This window comes from Battus philenor, unplaced genomic scaffold (assembly GCF_028537555.1).
Source record: "Battus philenor isolate CCGP_79_NKW_IND1 unplaced genomic scaffold, ilBatPhil1.0.hap1 SCAF_9, whole genome shotgun sequence".
NCBI classification, from domain to species: Eukaryota; Metazoa; Arthropoda; class Insecta; order Lepidoptera; family Papilionidae; genus Battus; species Battus philenor.
The window spans coordinates 2,426,261-2,451,614 of record NW_027181759.1 but is presented as its reverse complement, the minus strand read 5'-3'; the positions used below and the strand labels follow the sequence as shown (position 1 = coordinate 2,451,614).

At 32.8% G+C, this 25,354-nt stretch overlaps 2 protein-coding genes across 2 annotated transcripts; both read right to left on the bottom strand.

Annotated features, from left to right (window-relative positions):
* Window positions 1-11,580: 11,580 nt before the first annotated feature.
* On the bottom strand, window positions 11,581-13,361 carry LOC137932310 (phospholipase A1 VesT1.02-like). The gene is made up of 2 exons (XM_068775916.1): window positions 13,139-13,361; window positions 11,581-12,491 (listed from the first exon to the last, which is right to left on the bottom strand). The coding sequence occupies exons 1-2, from the start codon at window positions 13,257-13,259 to the stop codon at window positions 11,581-11,583; spliced, it is 1,032 nt and encodes a 343-aa protein (XP_068632017.1). The 5' UTR covers window positions 13,260-13,361.
* A 7,681-nt stretch (window positions 13,362-21,042) lies between these two features.
* LOC137932495 (uncharacterized) lies at window positions 21,043-23,114 on the bottom strand. The gene is made up of 2 exons (XM_068776129.1): window positions 23,028-23,114; window positions 21,043-21,531 (listed from the first exon to the last, which is right to left on the bottom strand). The coding sequence occupies exons 1-2, from the start codon at window positions 23,094-23,096 to the stop codon at window positions 21,043-21,045; spliced, it is 558 nt and encodes a 185-aa protein (XP_068632230.1). The 5' UTR covers window positions 23,097-23,114.
* Between the last annotated feature and the right edge of the window lie 2,240 nt (window positions 23,115-25,354).

Sequence of the window (25,354 nt, the reverse complement as noted above, 5' to 3'; positions counted from 1 at the left end):
ATTGTATTTACAATTATGTACTATAATGTATATATGTACATAACTAAATGTATATAGGTATGTATATGTCGATGCTCAGCGGTTGAGGACTGAGATGTTCGATTTCCGAAATACAATCTTGTATATTTCACATTGTATATATTAATTATATAGTATATAAACAAGTTTTCATAGGATGAGCAGCAGTTTCCTCATCAACCATATCCAAATAAACACATGCCAATATTTTTTATTAAATTACTAACGTATTAAAATTTCATAATAAATATAAATTGTAATGTCTATTTAATATTATTTATCTAGAAGATCGTTGACGAATATCCGGCTTCTTACATGAGACTTGAAACTTTTACAGGAATAAGCTGAAAAAAATTATAAGATCTATCATTGTTAAGGTTAAAAGAAGCTATATAAGTAGGCTATATAGCAATATAAGTAGGCAGGTAGTAGGTAGGTAGGTGGGTAGGTTAGGTATAGTAGGTATATGTATAAGTAGGCTGCTTTAAATCAGTACTATTAGAAATGTTGTTGCTCATAGTGGCAGAAGTCAGGGTACATCACTCGTGCAGCCGTCGTCTGTTAGAGCCCAAAGGTTTTCGAATGGTGACAATGATACGAGACCTGGAGACCTGGAAAGCCTACAAAACCTACCAAATTTTTAAGGTCCAGGGATCAATCTTTGGAGGAGGCCTTTCAGGGGACGTAAATGGGTTAATATCAAATGCTTTCAAAATATATGTCAACAATATCAAATTTTCGACAGGTACGTGATTCTACAACGCGATCAAGTCTACGTATATACGTTTGTATAGACACAAAACCACTTCCTTAATAATCTCCAAGAATCCAATTAAAACCTTCACGACCGACTAGTAATTAGATGTCCCGGATATTCAGGCGTCCAAGCCAACAGTAATTGCTTTCGGGATAAATAAAAGTGAAAGCTATTTATTTCGGACATGTTATGGCGAGAATTGAGATTTAATTTATTTTTAAAATATGACATGTGTTTGATAGCAAAAGGCCCGATGAGCTTATTTATTAACTTCGTATGTAAACAGATTATATCTGATATAGGATCGATCAATTCAAGTCCATAGTCTTTTATTCATTATTACTTTTTATTTTTATAATTAACTGTTTGTTTCCCTGAAATAAATAAATAAAAACATACACTTTGTTATAGATAGCCGGCAGTAAATAATCATAGATGTGTAACTGCAGATGATGGTAGGCTGCTCTTCAAAGTCCAGGAAGACAAAAACACTAATTGTATGATATATAATTACTAATTTTTAAAACACTTTTTACACGCATACAGGTGGTTTTAAAGAAAGCAAAACGTCGGTAAAACAGTACTAGATGCTTACTAACTAGCGCTATCTTGTAGGTTTTTAGAGAAAATATGATAAAACAGTTTTATGTCTTTACTATTTAGTGGTAACTATGTATGTGGTAGTATTTACATGCTTACCATATTTACTTTTCTATTTTATAATTTTAGAACTGTTATTCAATGCTTTTTTTCAGGGTCTGTAAATGCAGAATTGAATGATAACTGAAAATCAGCGTTGTGATTTAATTTGTGGCATATCAATAATATACTAAATGGTCACCTCTCATTCCCAGCAGCAACCAGCCCATTTTTTTGTCATTACGTGTAAACTGTATATATGTTGCGATTGTTTTCAAAAACTGTTTCTGTTTTTCTATCGCAAAGAGCGTCATAAATGACCGACATTCATTATTTAGGCATGATCCGTAGAAGGTTTTGGAAAAAAATAGATTTTCTCGGAAAACAGTGAATACGACTCATTTTTCCAATACAAACCAGAGAGTAAATTTAAACATCCATGCCTAGCCGTTAAACTTTTACAAGTATTCGTTTTTTTATTTCATATTAAACTAGCCTTGCCTGCTACTCCGACCGCGTGAAATATAACAAAAAAATTACGTACTTCATTTACTTTTTAGCTTTCTTTTAAAAGAAATTCAGAAATAAAAGTAACCTGAGTTACTCCATATTACATGGGCTTTATATATACAAATTTTGGTATACGTACCAAAGGCTCTTTTCGAACTGATTGAGCCATCTCCATTCCTTTATCGGACTACTAGGCGCAGGCAAAAGTTTCATCCATACGTTGTTGACATACCCAAAAGACTAAACGGTTTGACAGATCGTTTTTGGTCAGAGTCGCCAAGATTTAAATGACCTGCTTGGGTCTATTTTTCCTGATAGGTTGAACTCGTAAGCCTTTAAGAGTAGAGTGAACAGGTTTCTTTTGGATGGGCGTGTACCACCTTCGTCTTCATCAACACTTTCCATCAGTTGAGATGAAAGACAAACGCCTATTCCATAACAACTATGTAAAAAATGTACCGTATTAGATATTCAGATGAACGAAGAAAAAAACTGTTTATTTTAATAATACAAACGAACATTTTATATATATGTGTATATAAATAATAAATTAGGTGATAACTTTTGAATAAGTTTATTTTTAAATGCTCCGTTTATAATTTTTAACAGAACGAAGTGTGATTAATTAATATAAAATTAAATATATTGCATTCTTTGTAAAATATGTTAAAGCGTGTAATATTCAAAGCAAAACTATGTTACTTCATATTTGAATAAGGGTTAAATTGTCCGGACGTCCGGAAAGAGTCACGTTACGTTTCAAACGTGATCGCAGCGATTTGTAGCCGAGAACGGTGTCCTGTGGCTCAAACGACCCAAAGGCAGAGATGAGAGTATTAAATATATTTTAAACTTTTTTGTTAAACGGTTTTATTTAGTTCGACCCGTACGGAATTTATTTGGATCAAAATTAGAAATTGAAATTTAAGCACCTTCCCATTGTCAGATTAATCTGAAATTCGGTACACACATTTAATTTAGATGACAATACAATATAATAAAATCAATAACATTATAAATCTAAGATGGCCGCCGATGCAAAATGGCGGATTACGTGTTTTTCCTTAACCCCCTCAATATGGGTATCAAATAAAAGGGCTACACTAGTAAAACACGATGAATATGTCAAAATTTAAAATTCAAGATGGACGCCGTTCCAATATGGCGGACCAGGTACATATTTTTTCACAACCACCACAATATGGGTATCAAAAAACCGTTTAACTTAAAAAATTTTTAAATGTATTTATTTTCTCTTTAAGTTTATTTCATGATTTATCACAACTTACTACTGCATCTCAATAAATCAAATAAATTCGATTTAATGTTTTTACACAAAAATTTTTATCACAATATTGACAACGTTGATATGTTACCAGAGAAATTAAAACAACGTATAAGGATTAAAAAAATATTCGCATTGAAAAAATACAGAACTCTATTGTTCCACAGCTTTGTTCATTGTATAACGAACTTAGTGATCACATAAAAACTTCCGCCGATAAACAAATATTCCAGAAATTTCCAAATAGATTATACATATAAGTATCTTAATTTGTTTTACATTACATTGTATTTGTGACGTAATCGTTTATTGTACTGCTGTGAACTTATTAATTTTTTAATATTGCATTAAAATATTTCTACACGTTAAGCATGTCTTATTTAAATAAATGAAACAGGAATAGTTCACGTAATATCAAGGGAGATCCGTTGACGTACAAAAGTAACCGACATAGGACAACGGATTTTCAAATTAAGTGTCAGTTGGCAGATCACATAGACCAGTGATTCCCAAAGTAGCCTATATCGACCCTAGGGATCTATGACAATCTGCAAGGGGTCCATGTCATCGAAAATAAATATTTTATGTTTATTTAAGGTTACGTATATTTTACATAACAGATACAAAATTTTATTTTGAGTAGTTTTAATTTAAATTCAATTAATAAATGTATAAATGAACATGTGTTTTTACCTTAAGTTTTTAACACTAAACTTTATTACGGTTAGAAATTTACAGGAAATCAATATCAGGTAAGTAGGGGGTCTACCCAACACGGACAAACATAGCAATGGGCCTACGACACAAAAAAGTTTGGGGAACTCTGACATAGACGGTCGCAGAGGCATTAAAATTTTGAAGTTGAGACCATGGATCAGCGAGAGAGTCGCAAAAAGTTTGTATTGTGAAGCGATGTCGTTGTTAAGGTTGTCGAAAGACACTGAATACTGCTACCACCCTGTGTTGAAGGAAATGTGGTTGGTCTATGTCCAGAAGTGGGCATCTTATGGCTAAAACAAAATAAAAAAATAAAAACTAGTTATTATTTTAAACATACATACACTTCGTGCAAACAATTGGCTGCCTTTCAAGTAATAAAAATTACGTAATAATCCTTTACTAGCTAAAGTCTTTAAGTGGAATATTTGTTTGTATACCATTGCAGAAGCATTGGAGTAGATATCCTCTTGCAAAAGAGATCAAGGACCTATATATTAACAGATACCTTATCTTTTATCTTTAAGAGCATATACGCATTATTATTTGCACATCCAGATTATTATGTATACATATAATGTTGATTTATGCATACATAACGAAACGAGAACTTATGTTTTATGCACGTTTGGCTTAATAAACACTATTTTTATACTGATCAGCCAGTGTCAGTCTGTGTGGTCATGGTTTATAATTTATATATCAACCATTTTGTCTATTTGGTAACTGAATCAATAATCTATTCCATGCTAATGCGCCTTACTTAGATATTTTAATTAATTTTTATTCTATATTTCGTCATGTTATATTTTAGAAGCTATTGTCATCAGTTTTATTTTTTTATGTGTAATTTTATATGTAAAACCAATTTATCTACTAACATAAATGTATATTTTATAAATTTGTCGTCGTTTCAGTCCATAGACGCTGCAAGGCGTAGGCCTCCCTCAAAAATATATATGGGGGAATGTAACATAATCGCCATACTTGGGAGGCGGGTCCATGATCGCAGTGTAGTATTATGATACGCAGAGGACGATACCTATCCTCACGAAACTTGTTTGTAAGCAGTGGCAAATGCTGTTAATGTACAATGAGTCCCGAGAGTCGATCCCGCGACCAAAAGTTTCAGTTCTTATAGCTGGGCTACCACTACTCATTTTGCTGCACTGTTCTTCACTCACCTTAAATTTATAGATTACTAGCTGATCCCGCAAACGTTGTTTTGCCATGTATGTTATTTCTAGGAAACATTAAATAACAAATAAAAAATAAGGGTTGATCGTAGAGAGATGAAAATTGAGGATTGTATGTATTTAAACGGTTTTATTTAGTTCGACCCGTACGGAATTTATTTGTTTATTTATTTAGGTCACAATTAGAAATTGAAATTTAAGCTCCTTCCCGTTGTCAGATTGATCTGAAATTTGGTACACACGTTTAATTTAGATGACAATACAATATAATAAAATCAATAACATTATAAATCTAAGATGGCCGCCGATACAAAATGGCGGATTACATATTTTTCCTTAATCCCCTCAATATGGGTATCAAATTAAAGGGCTGCACTAGTAAAACACGATGATTATGTCAAAATTTAAAATTCAAGATGGACGCCGTTCCAATATGGTGGACTGGGTACATATTTTTCTACAACCACCACAATATGGGTATCAAAAAACCGTTTAACTTAAAAGTTTTTTAAATGTATTTATTTTGTATGCTGTAGGTATCATAAAATAAAAACAAAAAATTTTGTCTAAAAAATAAAAATGAATTAGTGTTGTACCACCCTTTACATTTAGGGGGATGAAAAATAGATGTTGTCCGATTCTCCACCCTGGGCGATATGCGCGCTAAGATTCACGACAATCGGTCGAGCCGTTTCGGAGGAGTTCAATCACGCACACTGTGACAATTTTATATATTAAATTTTATTTATTTATAGGCTTTTTCGTGTTTACGTGTGGCAGTGGGGAACTAACTATTTATAAACATTATCCTCCTTCTTCGTTAGTGAGAATAACCATGTAATCTTTATGTAGTATGTACAAGGCTACGACGTTTTTAAGCAAACAGAATGGCAGCGACTCACTCAATATCAGCATCCGAATTTGAATTCGATCTAACAATAACAAACCTTTATTATAAATATATATACGTAACTATATTTAAATTTAAAAAAAGAGATGCGTAAAAAAATAACAATTGTATTTCAAAAACTAGGGAACGTACGTATCAAAGTTGCGAACGCAAAAATTCTCTAATTCATTTGTATAAACGGAATCAGATTTTTAATAACATACTGCAAAACGTTATCGGACTACCATTTACAAAATTCAAATCGCATGTTAAAATAAATTGACTTAAAAAGCTTATTATACAATAAACGAATATTTAAATGATAAGAATCTTTGACAGTAATTTCGCGTGATTAATTTGATTTTATTTAGGCTATATTTGATAAAGTAATATGTATAAACCTGTATTAATTTTTTTTACCAAATTTGTTGCTGTAGAGTTTCTTCTTACTTCTTCTCTTTAACTATTAATACCTTGCGAAGCTGAGCAGAGTTTAAAATGAAATAGATTCAAAAATAACCTAATAAAAGTTCTGTTGAAAGTTCAAATGTTGTTTAAAGATTTTATGTATATTTATATGTTGACCGCGAAATATTGGCTTTTCGATAGTATCTATCAAAACTCCTCTCTTATAGAATGGAGTTCTCTTTCTTCACTATCATCTATTCATTTAAGTTGCTATGACATTACCATTGTTACTAGTTCTGACTTTCAATGACTTCGTCATTTCTTCTATGTGATGTCTCCACACTACTTCTTCCAGTAGCTTTAACAAGATATGTTAAAAGCAGCAAGAACATGATCTGTCTACCAATCGTTCGCGTGTGTCTTTTTTTTTCATTACCTATTCTATACTTGAGAGGTATACAAAGCTTCAAGACGTCCACTGTTGGACATAGGCTTTCCCCGAAATTAGGACCCCCAACAGGTCCGGTAAGAAACAGCCTGCATCAAGCGTCCATTTTGGCTGTGGAAATCCTACTTAGCGCTTGCTCGCCCCAGGTCTATAAATGAATACTCCAAATTAGTTACAACCGCAACTGAATGAAGTTTTAATTAAATTTTAATTGACATCTTATCTGTTTAAACAATGTTATGCATAGTAATTTTACTTCCTTTTTTTTCAATATGATCTGGTCAATAACATTGTTTTTTCTTTATTAATTTCATTTACCTCTTTGCGAGTAGTTATTATACTGCGAGTAGTGGAGGTCCAGCGGTGGAGAACTGAAACTTGCGACCGCAGATCATGGGTTCGATTCTCGCGATACAATTTTCTTTATTTTTTACTTACTACATAATAACACGGTGTTGCCTCGGCTAGTTGGTTTAAATTTGATTGAATAAACCATTTGTGGTTCTTACGAAAAACACATTCTATTTATCGAATGGTTATATATCTATTTGTACAATCGCAGTGTATAGTTGTAGAGTATTTAATGGAATCAGGCGTTACCTTACGAATGAACAATGCGAGTCCCGAGAAAGAGAGTTCACTCTGTGTTTGACACTAATCAGTGTAACATGGCTCCTGAAGATGCTCCGTGAAGGGGTGAAACACGTGTTGAGTAATTTGGCGGTGGCGGTTGTGTGATTCGCATTATTTGCCGCATACGCATTTATCAGCGGGCTGGCGAGCGGTGCACTTTGTTGCACGACTACCACTGCATGTGCAGAAGTGGCTAAATATTGGTCCTTTTCTTGCTTATAGTTGTAGAGGACTGAGACTTACTATACCGGAAATTCGATTTCCGGAATACATTATTATATAACTGACATTTTATTAATTATATACTACTGCCACTGCCAACAAAACAAGTTTTAAAAAGATGGGCAGCAGCATCCTCTGCGTATTGTAATACAACGCTGCGATCGCCAATCTGCCTGCTAAACGTGGCGATTATGGTATATCCTTCCATTAACATCTTTGGCCTATGCCTTGTAGTGGGTATCTATGCTTTTTAACAAAACTAAATTATATCTCGTTAGTTGTGACTTTTTCTAGAAAACTCCAACAGAAATAACGTATCATAATATATAAATAATTTATTTATTTTAAAGTTACTACGCTAATTAATATGTTGAAAAAAAAATTACATTTTGCATCTTTTATTTAAAACGTGTAAAGACATTATTAAAGTAGGTTTAGTTGTAAATAAATATTGATTATAAGATTTATGAAATAAAACTTTTTTTCGTAAAGCAGCAGTTTAGGCAATAATATTAGTGGAATTTATTAAATTCGCTGAAAGACGTTGAACACAGGTAGATTCCTTTCAATCGGAAAGAGGACGGCCTTCGTAGTGGACAGACCGGCCAGTCTTATTGGTAATTGGTCTATGTCAAGCGCTATACGCTTTATAGCTGAAATTCTTTATTCAAAATTCATTTTGTTTTCCTTGTTGAGTAATTCTATATTTATACCAACTATGAATCAGTAACACACACATAAGTAAAGAGTTACGTATGAGAATCATATTCAAGATTAGGCACAATGTTCTTGATAATTTATCATAATAGAGATAAGATATGTTCAAATATTTACTTTGTCATTTTTATAAATGTTATATGACTAACAACTAATTTTAGTTTTTTCTTACTTTTCTTAACCCTTAATAGCCTAGAGTTTCAATTTTGATACCTGAATGAATGTTCACATTACAATTAGTTTTTTTTTATAGGTTGGCTGTACGAATTTTACTGTTGTAGAATATTCTTTCCAACGAAATTAAAAAAAAAACTATTTTTCCCTTCATTTCTAGACCCTAAAGCAAACACAGTAATATTAAAAAAAAAACACTCGTAAATCAGGCTATTAAGGGTTAAAGTGGCATCTATTTACGAGGAACAGTGACCATTACAGCAATCTATATCTTAGACATCGCGGCTGTGCAGTTCCAACTGGTGCTCTATCAAAACCACTGGCATAAATTTTTCAGCCAAGATATTTTCTTTCTACAAACACTTCGCTTTCCTTTAATCTTACCTTGTAAGATAACTTCTTCTGCTTCTTACTCACATTTAAGAAAAGAACAAAATATTCAAAACAATCATTATCATTACTTCTGCTTTAAGACGTTCACTTTTAAACAAAGGTCTGCACAAATTTCCAATTAGACCCGTAATATTCGGTCTGCATCTTGCCTACAGGCTACAAAGGCCATCTATTATGCGCGCAATGTGACCTACCATTTCAACTTGCCAATTCTCTAGGCCATGTCCGTTGATTCTTTTTGTCTACGGGTCACTTTATTAGCTTCAATATTACTATTAATGGATTGTCCTAACAGCTGATCTATTGTGGATTCGTCAAAAGCTAAAGAACAAATTGTCTATAAATCTACAAAAACTTCTTTTATCGGGAAGCAATAAACCTAACTATAGTAATATTGGTAGGCTGGTAAAAAATACAGGTCTCTAATAAGCCTGGGTTTGTAAGTATATGTGATGTTGTAGGAGAAGGCTGCGGAGAAAGCAAGAGAAATAATATCAGAGCTTCTGGCACGCAGACAGAGAAAAGAACGAAAGAAGTAGTTATGTCACGACCTCCAACAACACGATCGGTGTTGGCAGTGAATACAGGGTGAACTATTGCAAGTATAGCGCAACGGTGGCGCTTGATCTAATCCTGTTCATACATTTATGACAACGCCATAAAATTTTGTAGTTAAATCAAAATGTGTCAAAGAATTTTAGGTAGTTAATATAAAATAAGTTCGTTTATTTTTTTACTATCAAGAATTAAATAAATATATATTCTACAAAGTATTATTAAAACAATATTAAATAGATATTTTGCAGTGACCAATGTTTTGAAGTAATGTGTGACTTTTTTAATAGAACTACACATTTTACGTCGTCGTCATCGTTTTAGCTTGCAAACGCCCACTGCAAATCATACGTTTCTTCCAAAGATATCTATGGGGGGATATACAATAATCGCCTCGCTTATCAAGCGGGTTGGCGATCATAGTTTGATATTATAATACGTAGAGAATGCTGCAACCCAGGAAACTTGTTTTTGAACAATGACAATTCTGTATAATTAATGCACAAAGTGTGAGTTATATAAAATTGTATTTCATGAATCGAAACTGAAGTTTCAGTACTTTACCGCTGGAATATCGCGGCGCAGTTAAAAAAAAAACATTTTACTTGTTTTAATTTATTCTATAAAAGGAATTATTTTAATATACTAGTACAAAGGTTAACAATTTTATCTATTTTTTATAAAATCTTACGAAAAACGTTTATTAATAAATAATAATACATCTGTTGCAATTTATTTTTTTAGAAATTAAACAGGAAAAAAATACAAAATTTACTTTTAAAAATGTCGCTAAACTTACGTGTAGGTCATCTGTTTTCATATTTGCGAGTATTACTTTTTCACTAAAAATATACTTTGGATTGATTTAATATTTAATTCACAAAAAAATAATGTAATCTTAACAATTATTATAATGCACAAAGAATAAATATCTTATTGCATTTATAAATAAGATTTATTTTTGTTTAAAAGTTACAAAACGGTCGCAGAATCTCCAATAAGGTAGAAAAGTTCTCATATGACAGCAATTAACAAACAAATCTGGTATCCAATGATGTTACATATTTGTCAGAACCATGAGGCATCTTTTAACGCATTTCCATATATATATATGTATATATATGTGTGTGTGTATGTATATATATATATATTCAGTAATAGGAACACGTGTACTATACAATTGAAAATGACGTCAAACTAAAATATGTATATGCTTACAAGAGACTACAGTTCTAAAATTGAATTATGGATATTCATATTATATTGTATTTTTTTTTGGTACAGTTTATATAGTAGTAGGTTTAAAATAAATTTATAAACTTTGCCAATATAATATAAATTTAAAATACATTTTACAAAATTGTCGCCATGTGAAATTGTACTCCCTTTGCATTTTCATACTAATTCAAAAAATAAAAAATAATAATCTAGTTTTATCTAACCTTAATGTACAAAAATATACTTATTTTTATCAATAAAGCTATAATAATTCTATTTACATAAAAGCATACACTAATACTTATTCTATGACTACACGTAAAAATGCAACTGTAAAATTTTCTTCCATAAGAATCTTGTGAAGTCAACTCTACTCTCAACTATCTACAAGTACGTATAGGAACAACTGGATCCAGTACTTCTGTTACCTTTATATCACTAAAACATGTGAAGCATGGTGGGCAGCCATCCGTTCCATATGGACATATTTCGCTGCGAATTCTTTCAACACATTTTTGAGAATATTCCTTGCATGTAAACTAGCGTGTATAACGTTGTTTACATCAGGATTTTCGTCCAAATATAACGTGGGTACATGATGCTACAATATGTTAACAATACCTTTATTGTAGTTAACTAAAATCAGAGTAAAAACATAATCCATAAATATTTAAGACATTGGTGGTGTAACATAAAGCTCCCATGTGAGCTGTATTATTTAACCTTAATGAATTTTATTTAACTTTTGTACATATCTCTTGTACATATATCAGCTTGTTGTATTTTGTAAGTTCAGATAATTTATTGTACATCGTAACCTTCCGTAGAGAAATAATATACTCCTGTCGCGTTCCCGGGATTCCAAAACCCGGCAATAGTGACGTCATTAGCCGAACAACTGCCTCCTTTGTACTTCTTGTATGAGTCACATTTCCTTGCCAGAAACCACTCCGGATGACTAACTGTAGCCGTCCATAGATCTACACATGCTCTGTGATTGCATTTAGCTGCCTTTGTTGAATCGAAAATTCCAGGAATCAAAGGAGTTTTACAATTAGGTTGTGTCTGTCCGTTTTTGTTTATGAAGAAATCTACATCAGCTAATACACTTGTTGTTCCTAAACCACCAGCGTTGCAATGATATACTTCGACGTATTCAGCAACACCTGAACGGATTTGTTCTTCTATGAAGCTGTTGGAGAAACATGGGCCGGCAGGGTCTAAACCTGTTATCCTGGAGATCTTTTGTCCTGTGTTCTCAAAGAATATTTGCCCAGTGTGTCCAAGGATTTGGCTACCAAGACTGTGTCCAATACAATGAATGTTCTTAGGGGGTATTCCACCTTCGCTTAGAGTTGTTATCATCTCTGCTATAGCCTTTCCGATATAATACACGTATCTAACGGATCTTTCGTAACTCTTGATCTTTCCTTGTTTGTCGTTTGTATAAGCAGAGTGATCTAATATAATCAGATAGCTGTTCGGAAAATTTCTAAACGTGTCGCGTATTCGTTCCTCCGTTTTCTTGTGTATATTGGATTTGTAGCCGGAAACGAATATAATGAATCTCTTACTCTTGTCTAATTCTGCGTAAGAGAGGATTCCTTTAGCTGCATCTGCTATTGGATATGTTTCGACTTCGTTTCTAGAAAAGTCGTAGAAGTAAACGTCTATTTCACTCACATCGAGATCTAATGTCCTATCGTGATTACCTGGATAAAATAAATGAAAATCAATTATCTAATTTATTTCCTTTTTTCATAAAAAGGGTATTTTTTTTGGAAACTAACAATTCAATTGAATATAAAACAAATACATTTTCTATTCGTTTTACTAAAATAAAATTGTCCAAATATGATACTTGCCAGAATTACTGCGTAGAATTTTGTAACTTATAATCAAGATAATTGGCCTAAACATATAAGCAACCTACTATTACAATAAGCCTTGTATGAACGCCTTTTGAATATGTAATAAATTGGGAAACATTTTACGTCATTCAAAGCATAAATTTCTTTTATTTCATATGACGTCATTAAGTTTGAACCATTCTAGAATGCTTCGAAAGTGTACTTATCTAATATAGATAAAAAATATTTTAACTAAGCCTTGTTATGGGGCTGGGTTCAAAGCAAATTATAATTTAGACTGTGGTTCCTCGGTATTACAGTGGCCCAACAAAATATACGAAATCCCCTGCTTAAGGTTTTCAATAGAAACATTGGATTTTAATAAAAATATCATTTTTGAAAAATAAATTATGAATTTCTTATGTTATCAAAAAAAATCGTAACTATTGACCTAGATGAAAATATCAATAAATTAAATAAAAATGATGAAGAACTTATTATTAACTTACATTTTATAAGTTTCGAACGTAACGCTATTTGAAATGGGCCGTATTTCTCCAAGTCGCCGCGACCCCAGGCGATGGTGGGGTCTAGTAACCAACAAAACACACACACAACCAACAATTTCATTGTTGCAACCAATAAATTGCCGAAAACCTTGTAATGGAAACAACACTGTGTACAACGTAGTACAAACTGTACAGTAGGCAAACGTTTATTGTCGGCGCTGTAATGGCTTCGAGACAAACGGTCAGTGACGTAAGATAACGTGGAGTGGTTACATGTTATAACACGACTCGTACAAAGTAATCACCTTCACTTCAATTTCTTTTATTATTTAAATAACAATTTAAAATAATTAATATTTGCTCATTATTTAATTGTAGTGCAATTAAATTTTTAAATATATTTAAGTACTATTTATATGTCATAAGCAAATATGTTTTCTTCGAATCTTCTTATATTTGAAATAACAACGTAAAAACTTGTTGAGAAAGGAACGCTCCGGCAGTTTAAGGAAACAAGTCTCTCTTTTTCATGCTGTCGGTGCTTGTTTAACAATTTTACATCTGTCTTTATCACATGATACCCTAAAAACTTATTATCAGTTAAAACCAATTGCATTTATAAATATTTAAAATATCCTAGGAAAGAAATTTAGAAGTAACAAATCAAATATCAGGCAGAATAATGTAGTATAGTATAGTATAAAGCAGGATTGTACGTAACCCATGAAGCCTCTTCTTAGGTTTCCTAAGGAATAATTAGGAATGATCTGCATTCTGTATCTTCTGTCAACCTTATCAAGTTTTTCTCTATGGTCCCCATTATTGGGGATCTCTCGTAGACCCTTACTCTGCAACTCCGACAAATAACCCAGTAATTTTTTTATATATTTTTATTTTATTATGGCATAGCTAAAACATAATACAATAAATGTTTTCGACAGTTTTCTATAGTTTTGTATACACTTAAATAGGTTTGCCGATCGTAACATAAATATACTTGGCCTTAATTAAGATAGCAACAACTTTAATCTGTAGTTTAAATGAATGACAATAAATTATAATTAAAGGGACTCTATGATTAATAAAAATATGCTGCAATTAATGCAAAATAAATTAAATGTAATTCATATGATGTGATATTATTTTTAAGTAAGATTAAATATAATTTTTTCACCGTATCCAACTCGAATAGGCTTCGAAACATCTCTACATAAAAAAGCCGCAATCTTTGAAGACCAAGGTTTTGGACTCATATATGTTGCCAGTACATTTGGATCCAAGGCATAGTCGCTTACTCTGTGCCTTGTAAAAAGCTAAAGGTCATCCAGAAACCAAGCAATGAGGAGGGTTATGCTCGAAATTTTGAATCAGAAATAAGTATATCCGTAGAAGAACCAAGGCCAACGTTGATCGAAGAATTGCTTGTCAGAAGTTGCAGTGTGCAAGGCACATCGCTTGTACAACCGATGCGCGTTGGGGACGAAAGGTTCTCGAGTTGCGATCATGAGCAAGTAGACGCGGCATGAATAGGCCCACCACGAGGTAGACCAGTACTGGTCATCATAGAGATCCTTGATGGTATATGCCTTGTGCGAGTGTCTATCGACTGAAAATAACAAGAAGATATTACTTAAAGTGTGGAATAATTTCAATATGTTTATTTATGGTACCATATTTATTCGTTTGAATTCACTTGTCTGCTTCAAAACAGTTGTCTCATTCATTTAATACTCCGAGTTGTTCCTCGGTTTTATATCTACCAATCAGAGAGGGATTACTATTAACATCTTACCGTGGGTGGTAATTGTTGACGGGATCGTATCATGTTCCACGATTACATTATTTGTATCTCATGCGATCTTTTCTTTGTTTCGATACAATTTATTAGCTTTAAAACACGATTTACTATATAACTCTCAATTATAGTTCTAGAGCAATGCTTTTTTTACTTCATTTATCAATACCACTCATCTGATCACCAAGAACATGATCTCTGTCTTATTTTTCTTAAAATATCATCATCGTCCTTTCAGCCGAAGTCCACTATAGGGTATAGACATATCCCGTAGATTTCCAATACTACCGGTGGAAAGCATGTTGCATCTTCTAGTTCACGGACCTTTCCGCTCCGTGAACTCAGTACCCATGAAGCTGTAAAAGCCTTAGGGCTAACAGCATTAACATCTTCAGAAAAAATAAAGGTCGCATCAGACGTCTTCTGGCCTCCTTAACAAAATCATTTATCCCACTTATGGACGTCCAATGCTTCGTTTGCATGTGCATGGACTCCACTCTTAAACCTAACCTCTGCGGCCTTATTTATGCAAGGTTTTAGTCTGGTCGCTTCTATTACAATTTACGAATTTTGCTGTGCTATGTCGATTATCAACAAAATATTTAATTTATATTTCATTTATTTAGTTACTTCAAAACCAGATTCATTTTCTCATACGAGGGTATTCCACAATTTTATATAAGTATCTTCATTTGGAATTACTCTCGATTAACCATGGTAATTATTATTTATCAATACATGGCAGCATTACAATATTAAATAAATATAATATCAAAAAATAAATTATTTAATGATGTACAGGGTGTGCTAAAGATTTATTGACATTTAAATTTCAATCCCAAGCAAACAAAAGCCGCGAGAGATGCGTAGAGATCTTACCACCAGGTCGTTTCTTAGAAATTATGCCGCAATGGATGCATTACGAAACCTTATTGTGAAAATTGTGTGAAATAATTTTATTTTAATAACAGTTCGCATATTGTGCGGTGTTTTTTTTTCGTTATAAATTCGTTTTACACTACTTAAGTCAGTGTCCAAGTGCTTCTTTAATAAAGAAATAGTTAAACAAGTTCGAAGAAACTGCATCTACACTAAGTGTAAAGCAAACCAAAGCCCATGGCGGATTCTCGAAGCGAAAAGAATGTACAGAAAATCATGCTTCTGTTTTACGCGATCCAAATTTATTGACACGCAATCGTTCGACTGAAATATGACAATCCTGCATATGATTGTTAGAAACTAGTTTCTATAATAATTCAATTTTGTATTGTGCAGCGTTTATTTAATGTCGGTAAAGCAGTGTCTGTTTAACCTTGACTCTTAATAGATGGCGCTGTTATGATTGCGTCCATTGCGGTCGCCGGTCGGTAAAGCAGTTGGTATTTGAGATATCAAAGTGATAATTTAAAATATAAAAGAATAAACTTCCGGAATCGATTGTTTAAATAATAAGTTTAAATATCGTTTTTCTATTTTCAGAAAAACGCATTACTGTTTTATTTTTGAGGCATATATCTACATAGTCGAAAAAAACTGTCTTATATGATCATGCCATATTTGGAAATTTTATTTATTACATTTTTTAAATTTTATTACATTGTTAAAGGATCCAGATAGTGTACCAAACTAAACCCAATGATCTTATTTGGCGCCAGTCTTGTTTCGAAACATTGATAGATCGATTCAGTAAATTTTATCTTATCTTATTTATCTTATCTCTCTTATCTTATTTTCCGACGAAGCACATTTCCATCTAAACACCATTCCATGTAAACAAACAGAATCGCAGCTATTGAAATAGCTTAAATCTAAAATTGAAACACAAGAGGCCATTTCAGTCTCCTAAGCCATGGGCTGCAACTTCAGCAAAGGAAATCATTAGACTCTACTTTTTTTTTAATTAGCGCTGGTTTTCAGCTACTATTACTACTCTGCTAAGTATGTAAAAGTGTTAAGGTAGGTTAGCAACAAAGGTACTGGAATTTTCTGGATACAATCATAACATATGGTTTCAGTAAGATGGAGCATGTCTCACATCCAACGAGTCTCAAAGGAATGTTTCCGGAATAGCTGATTTCTAGACGAAGCCACATCCCAAAGCAAGCCAGGAGCCTAGCTCGATCCTCAGCAGACTTTACAGGTTTTTTAAAAGAGTCATGTCTACATCTGTAAACCAAATGCGACCCTTCAAATGATAGAAAAAATCGGCGAAGAGATATCGGCAATATTGCTCTCTCTTTGCCGACGCTTATTTAAAAATTACCGCACTTGCTTAGCAGAACGCAAAAATCTAAATAGTAGTCTTTAAGACACTATAATTTTTAAAGAAATAAATTCCAACTTATTTTACCTTACATGTAATTTAACTTTTTAATAAAACTTTTTAATATATTCCCTATTTTTTAAGGATTTTTCTAAGATTAAAAAATTCATGGTCACCCGGTGCTTTTATTTTTAGATTTTACATTCAGAAAATAAAGATCTTGGATATCATGTGGAATCTTAAAATGGATACACTCATATCCATAAAAGATTTGTTAACTTTTGAAGACAGAAATTAAAGCGAGTTTATTTTTATTTATCATGTCTTTTATAATATTATACATATTTTAATTTTGGCTTATGCGCGTCTTAGCTTCTCACGGTTGAATTTATAAATTTATAACCAACACCTAAACTTAGATACAAATAACTCTAATTGTACTGTGATGTGTGGTTGGTAAAATAATGTAGTCTTAGCGGTACGAGGGGTGAAATCGGTCTGTCTGTCCAGTGCAGGTAAAGAGCTGTCCTCTACCCTAGCGACGCCCACGCTATATTGCCCACAACTGGCAACCAAATTATTGACAACACCACGCATCCCACTCCGTAATTAAATATGTATTTTGAAGCAACCGCTAGAAAGTCAATTTCTTGAAAAACATCTCTCATGGAACCTGTTTTTAGTGGGCTTCCGCCCGCTCCCTAGCCGCCAACAGCGAGGTCAAATCGAAGTTGAATGCGGATCCCTCCTAGGCTCGCCTGTGATCTACCCCGCCATCTCAAGCCGCACATACAAAACATTAACACTTTATAACTTTACTCAGGTAGAGTGGTTTACTACTTGCTAACTTTGTGCAACTGGAATGCACCTGTCCAGCTTTTGTTTTATTTTCAGTATATAAGTTCGCGGAACCTTCCGCTCCTTGAAATCACTTCCAATGAGCTGTAAAAGCCCTCAGACTAGCAGCATCAACATCAACTGAGAATAAGTATGTCTGTATTTGAAGTTATAAATGAACCACATTTTATTTTGGTAAAATTAGTTTTACTTAATTTCAGTAACACTACTTCATAATAAAAATGAAATAAACAACTCGAGTTTTATTAACGTCCGTTAATTGTCTTCTTTTTATAATAAGCATAGACGGTCGAGCCGAGTTTGTCTGCAAGTACGGAGAAATAGAAAGTTCCACTGGTACAAATTTCTAGTATACATTTCATATTAGTAAATAAACACAGGCATAAGTCTCTAAGGAATATGTAATACATATTCTTCGTATAACATTAAATGAGTTCATAGATTATCATAATTAGGCTCAACCAAATATCCCAAAGGAATATTCTAGAACAGACTTAATACTTTAACAGTATTATTTCTATTAAAATTTATGCACTGGTAACAATGTGTTAACATCATCTATAGCTTCAATTAACTCTTGTTTATTAAAAGATAACGACTTTTAATGACCAGTTTCATATCTTACTGCAATTAGAATTGTGGTTTTGAAACCTGCTTAGTAGTTGTGGACTGGGAGAGTGGTATGTCTTTCCAACGCTGCAATCCACCTACTCGCCTTTGATGTGTTCCCGTCAAGCTCACTCAGAGCCACCTCTGGTCAGCCCAGATGGTCATTTAGATTAATCTTAGCTTCACTGTTAGTGACCAGGCCAAGGCTACCATCGCCACAAGGAAACTAGCTCAAAGAGTTCAAAAAAGCGTGTTTTTACGGTGCAAAATTTCCAAGCTGATGATGACAAATTTTCCAATTTTAAACAGGAAAATTTTGATACGATCAATACATTTACGAAAAGAAGAAAGATCAAGAGAATCAATGTGACAAATATTTTCTATGGCTGAAAATGAATGGATACGTTCTAAAAATTATGAAAGATCAAAGAAAACGAACACGTTCATTTTTCCATCCATCATTCCTTCGTCAAAATTTTGATTCAGGATGGCACGAGCCAAGCGCGGAAGGCGACTATATTGATGGCATATTGTACACTCGGCTTTAACTAGATGCACTTTGTCCCCATCCAGCATTGCGATCTTGCTGACGTACAATGTATTTCCCTCGGAGCGCCATTCAAACTTGACCCATTCGCTTTTTGTTTCGCCCCTTCCCGTCAGCCTTGATGCAAGCCGGCTGGAGATCATTTCTAAATGGACGTGTCTACAAACAACAAATTTGCATAAGCAAATATTTCAGACGGTATTGCTATAAACAAAAGAGCTATTTTTCCTTGTATTTAGTACTTCGACATCGGCCTTACTGCTATTGTGAAGTAAATGTGTTGAGTAAGCTTTCATGGGTGATGTATACTGGGCGTTTCATTGCCCTATTGTTCATGTTACTCACTGGGTAAGATCGTACCAAAAAATCTAAAAACGTAACATCGAAGCCTATCTATTCCCTTCCTATATTGTGAACAAATTCACGACCGTGAAATAACTATGCTTCATTTTGCTGGATATAGCTTAATCAACACTTCATTTATGTATATATCCGAAAATGTAAAGATATGTTTACATGCGACAACTTTTAAAAAAGGTTAAAATTTATCAATTTATGTATTTTTTTTATTAGTATCATTTTCTTGGTCGAGGAAAAATATCTTTTCAATTCATTTGTTGCCATATTTACCCATTTTTAATTTAATTTTTTTTAGAAATGCACTAATGGAAAAAAGAGAATTTAATGCAAAAACAAGTTTAGTCGCATGATAAATAGAATAATTAATTTATAAGCAATATTACACGTTCATAATGTATAATTACAGACGGTAAACGCATCCTTACCTTATTATGATTCACTAATGAGATAAGTTATATATTTTCTGGTGGTAGCTCCACCCGGCGAATAGAGTGTAATAATAATTTATAGTGTATAATGTCCGGACCAATATTAATGCTATTTCGATAAATAGCATTAATATTGGTCTGGTCCTTCTAAGTTATTTTCGATCAAAGACCGATGTCTTTGATCGAAAATAACTTAGAAGGTGGTTCTCAGTACATTCTCGGACTAATAAAGGCGGGTAAATACCAAGAATCCAATTAAAAACTTCACGACCGGGTCCTAATTAGACGTTCCGGATATTCAAAAGCTCATGCCAACAGTAATTGCTTTCAAATTAGTGCAAAAGGAAAAATAAGAAAGTAGAATTTAAATGAATGGGGCGGTAAGAAATCGCCGCTCGCGTTTTTAACCACGTTTACATAATTATAAATTGATTTAACTCTGTTAATTATTATTACGAACAATAGATATTTCTTAAAGAGTCGTAAAAATTATTTTATTCGTGTCATATTCATTTTAATTGCTATTAAAATCTGTGTGAGATTTTTAAATTCAACAATCACCCATGACAAAGACCATAAAAAACATTAGTACATTCAGAGATTTAACGGTGGCAGTTATGTAATTCGCATTGTTTGCCGCATATGCATTTATCAGCGGGCTGGCGAGCAATGCACTTTGTTGCACGACTACGACTGCATGAAGTGGCTAAATATTAGTCCTTTTCTTACTCAGGATGGACTTCCGCAAAATAACGCCTGATTCCATTAAATATTTGAGATCAGCATGCGTAACTTGTACTAGTTTACCATAAACTATATTTTTTAATTTTTGAAACGTAGCGTAAATATAATGTAATATAAAATAAAAGTATTGAATTTTTATTAATTTATTGTAAAATTTATCACAAATTTAACTTATGTAAGATTTATTATTCTTGAAACCATTTCGTCTGTCGATATGAAAACAATTATTAGTACTATTATTGTTAGTATAAAATTTCAAATGTTTTGCATTACTTGCATTATTATAATTAAGTTATCAAATTAACCAACAATCTTTGCGAAGTTTGGAAAATCCGGCCATAGCTCTTCGGTGTCATTCGAGCACGAAGATTTCTTTTCTATTTTCCCTTCTTTCATTGCACCAATTCTATCTTCAGTCATATGATCGTCGCCTTTTGAATTTTCTCCTCTATTTATCTTCTGATATTTAACTACTAATTCTAATACCTCGTGTTGCATTCGTAATCGGAGATCACCTCTTAAATTTCTCATTGCATTCCCTACGTACTGACCGAACACGAAATCCTCATTGACTTGATGAGTTAAAAATTCTCTTCCTAGCTGCATTAGAACTTCTTTCACTAGTCTCGTTGCGGAAGAACTGTTTGTGTTGTTCATAACGGATCGTGGAGATTGCTTCCATAAAGGTTTTTCGTATTTGGGACGTATAGCTGGAGGTCCTATAGCGACAGATACTACTTCATCGTTTTCGATGTCATCTTCTTCAAGTGGTTTCAGATGTCCCGATGGCTGTTGAATAAGTGTAATTATTAAAAACAGTGATAAAAAACTTTTTTCTTATTTTATTTATGATTTTTCAACATCGTGATCATGTCAGCTGATAGACTTCACTGCAAGACTTAGGCCACACATAAAGATTGCCACGATAACGACTTCTCGCCAATTTGGAAATGTTGTCGGGACACCTAGTAACGCCGCGACCCACGCTACATCTACAGGATTGTACAACGCCACTCAAGAACTTTTCGGCCCTCGTCCACTGTCATTTCAGAATTGCGATTCGCGTTGCTTAGCGTTGCTTTTGGTTCTAAATATTGTCTTAATTAATTAATAATATTGATCCTGAATTTTAGTATAATGCAGAATATAAGACATTGCACTTTTGTAGCATAAAAATGTTAGTTAAAAAAAAACTGAATGATTTACACATAAATAAGCCTTCTAAAATATCTTTTCATAAAAGATATAAAACAAAAGTAACATAATCATATACTTTCATCAATCGAAATTTAAAAACCACTCACAAGAACAAGCTATTGGTTTTATGTGTATAAAAAGAACTCCTTTTAATAAAATCAAAAAGTTAAATACAGTCACTAATGCAATAGTACGAATAACTATACGACTTGTGAAAGGTGTTGATAAAGAAAAACTAGGTAAAAATTGCAGGGAACAAAGTAAATTAAAACACCTGAAGTTAGCTATAAACCAATGATATTAATGAAAACTAGAAAAGGCGTGTTAGCAGTGAACAGTGGTAACCTAGCGATCATAGTTCGGGGGTTCTATTCCCGAGATATGATCTTATATAATACAAACTTATTTATTAATTTTGGGATTGCTCCTTACAAACAAATTCCCATAACAGGGTGCTTTGCGTACCATGATATCCCAGGACGATCGCCAACCTATGAAACGTGGCGCTTGTAGTATATCCCCCCCACACTAGATATCTTTAGAGGCCTATGCCTTACAGTGGACTAAAACGACTACGCAGCGATCGTGTACTATATATAGATCATGATGAAAATATTATATTTTTTTTATAAATTATTTTTAAATATTATAATTTTTATTTACTATCTATAAATAGAGGAATCTTTCTGGAATACGTTTAATTTATTTATTTACAGTTAAACAATATGATGTTTATACAGGCAGCTACTTTATAATAAAGTTAGGAAAAAAGGTTTTTTTTTTTTAAATTCTAATTTGTATCGCTAGTGTTTTTTTTACCATATTTTTTTTCGCTTTTACTAAACGCAGACAGAAGAGGGTTGCCGCTATTTGATACGGATCTTTCTTCTCGCAGCTGCAAGGCAATACAGCTTTCTATAATTTTTTACAATCTTTCTTACACAATTTTCTCTTATTGGTAAATACAGTTAAAATTTATACATATTAACAATACAATTTGGAATACTCAATTATATATTAGTTGGTACGGAAAAAAGGGGTAGGCACCCTTTCTTTCTACATTAGATATGGGTATAGGATTAACCCACCTTCTTCCTTATTTCTCTTGAGCGTTGAGTGGTGGTTCTTCTTTTGGGTTCGTTATCACTTTGTACCATGTGACGCTTTGCGTGAGCGTGAACATTCTTAACGGTTTCTGTCGATGTTCTTCTACTGTCTCCTCTCCAGGCCTCCTGTTAAATAGAGTAATATATATATTAAGATCCATCAGGGGGTTTAAAAAAATATTGAAATCAAACACACTATATGTCATAAAACCAGGGATAGTCGGTAATAGTAGATATGAAAATACGGTACCAATATTAAAAAATGTAATGATTTTAAATAGTAAATCAAAGTGTACAATAGAAATAGAATTCATGATAACGATAATATAATGTCCAAAACTAAAATTAAAAGACGTGTAAAGTAAAAGTTAAATCGAATTATTACTATATACTTGAAGGAGAAAGGAGAAGAAGATGATAGGTTTCTCTCTATAGATAAACAAGTGACTCGGGGAACCAAAGTAAAGTCAATGATTTCCCCCTTTAAGTAGTCATATTGCCAAAAAATAAGATTTCTGGTACAAGAACTAGCTATATGAGACCCAAAAAGACCACGGGCAACACCACAAATGCAATAGAGGGATGATATCATGAATGTGGAGGCAGAATCTGGACCATCATTGTCCTAAGTAAGGTAAAAGTGGAGAGTAAAAAAGGTGAACTACAAAAAACTTATTATTGAGGAAAATTTAAAAACAAAGGAAGAGTATCTTCTTAAAAGCTCTTTTTGTAACAGTAAAAAAAGAACTTTTTTCTTAATTGTAAAAACGATAGATGTTAAATCAGATTAAAACAAAAGTGAAATTAATAAACATAAAAATTGAAGACGGAGGGCGGAATTTGCACCACTGCCTTAAATGAGAAAAAAGTGGAGAGTAAATAAGGAAAACTACAAGAAATTTCTAGTTCAGGAAGACTAAAAAGAAAAGAAAGATATTCACTCTTAAAAGATCTTTTTCTAACAGTTAAAAATATAATTTTTTTTCTTAATAATCAATAAGACAAATGTTAAATCAGATCAAGACAAAAAAATAAAATTTTCTTACTACGATGACATTCGGCACTATGATAAAGATGAGAAAAACGGAAATCATTTTCACGTCCATCGTAAAATGCTTTCAAACACAAACTGTTGTACATTTGTCCACAACACAAAGAGCATGTGAATGTTTGTTGACAAAATATGTATCAATCGATTTAGTAAACAATGAATTGTTTTTGAGATGATATAGTGCATAGTGTATGTCGATGTTATTCTTATACCTCAAATTACGTAGTCATCAGTTTTACAGGGTGAAGGCTTGACATTTTTAAGGTCATTCTTTATTACTACACGACTTAGAACATTCCTTCGGTATATTATAAATATTATTTAAATATTTAACTATCTATACCAGGGATGACCACATACGGCTCTTTGAACAATTATTTTTTGGTTACTTTTAATTTCACATTACCTATGTCAGCTCCTTGGAAACCGAAGCGAATCAATGGTATGAATAATTATTATTATTATTCCACATGAAATTATTAAAATCAAAACACCAATCATAATTAACTAACCGGCATCATATGTATTAATAGGAGTGCTGTCATATACGCATGCCATTATATCTAACTTCAATATACATATTTTATACTTTTGTTAAAAAAATTCAATAAATACAAAATTTGGGAAAAAACTGCCATTTATTTGTTTTAAACACATATTCAATTGCGGCTTGCAAATTACGAAAAATGGATTGCACTATCAAAGAGCTTAACCACCCCTGTCTTACGTTAATATCTCGCTAAGTATCTAAGTTACTCCTCAAAAGTAAACCCTAAATGCACAGATAAAAACACTACGTTTATTTGATATCCAACTTACAATATTCACATATATTACTAAATCATCTACTTCAAATTAGCAAGAAGAAAATAATAATATTAAAGCAAAATTTTATAGAATAAGTAAAAACATATTTTTTTTTAGCAAAGGTCTCTCTAGACCAGAGAATATATCCAATTTCAATCATGAGCCGTATTTACATGAACGACAACTTTAAATTGGAGAATGTGGGTCTATATCTGTTCGAGGAAATGGCAACTAAAACATTTTTAACTCAACACTCGGCTAAATAGATCGTGAAATCTCTTGTTCAACTTGTGAGTGGAGTTCAGAAGAATCACCTAGACCAGAGTTCCCCAAACTTTTTTGTGTCGTAGACCCCTTGCCGTGTTTTTCCGTGTTGGGTAGACCCCCTACTTACCCGATATTTATTTCCTGTAAATTTCTAACTGTAGTGAAGTTTAGTGTCAAAAACTTG

Excerpts from the sequence above, each read along its gene's own strand:
- LOC137932310 (XM_068775916.1), bottom strand. The coding sequence starts at position 13,259 with ATGAAATTGTTGGTTGTGTGTGTGTTTTGTTGGTTACTAGACCCCACC. Across the intron at positions 12,492-13,138 it reads ACGTTCGAAACTTATAAAAT|GTAATCACGATAGGACATTA; the intron begins GTAAGTTAATAA and ends TATTTTATCCAG.
- LOC137932495 (XM_068776129.1), bottom strand. The coding sequence starts at position 23,096 with ATGGTACAAAGTGATAACGAACCCAAAAGAAGAACCACCACTCAACGC. Across the intron at positions 21,532-23,027 it reads CAAGAGAAATAAGGAAGAAG|CCATCGGGACATCTGAAACC; the intron begins GTGGGTTAATCC and ends CTTATTCAACAG.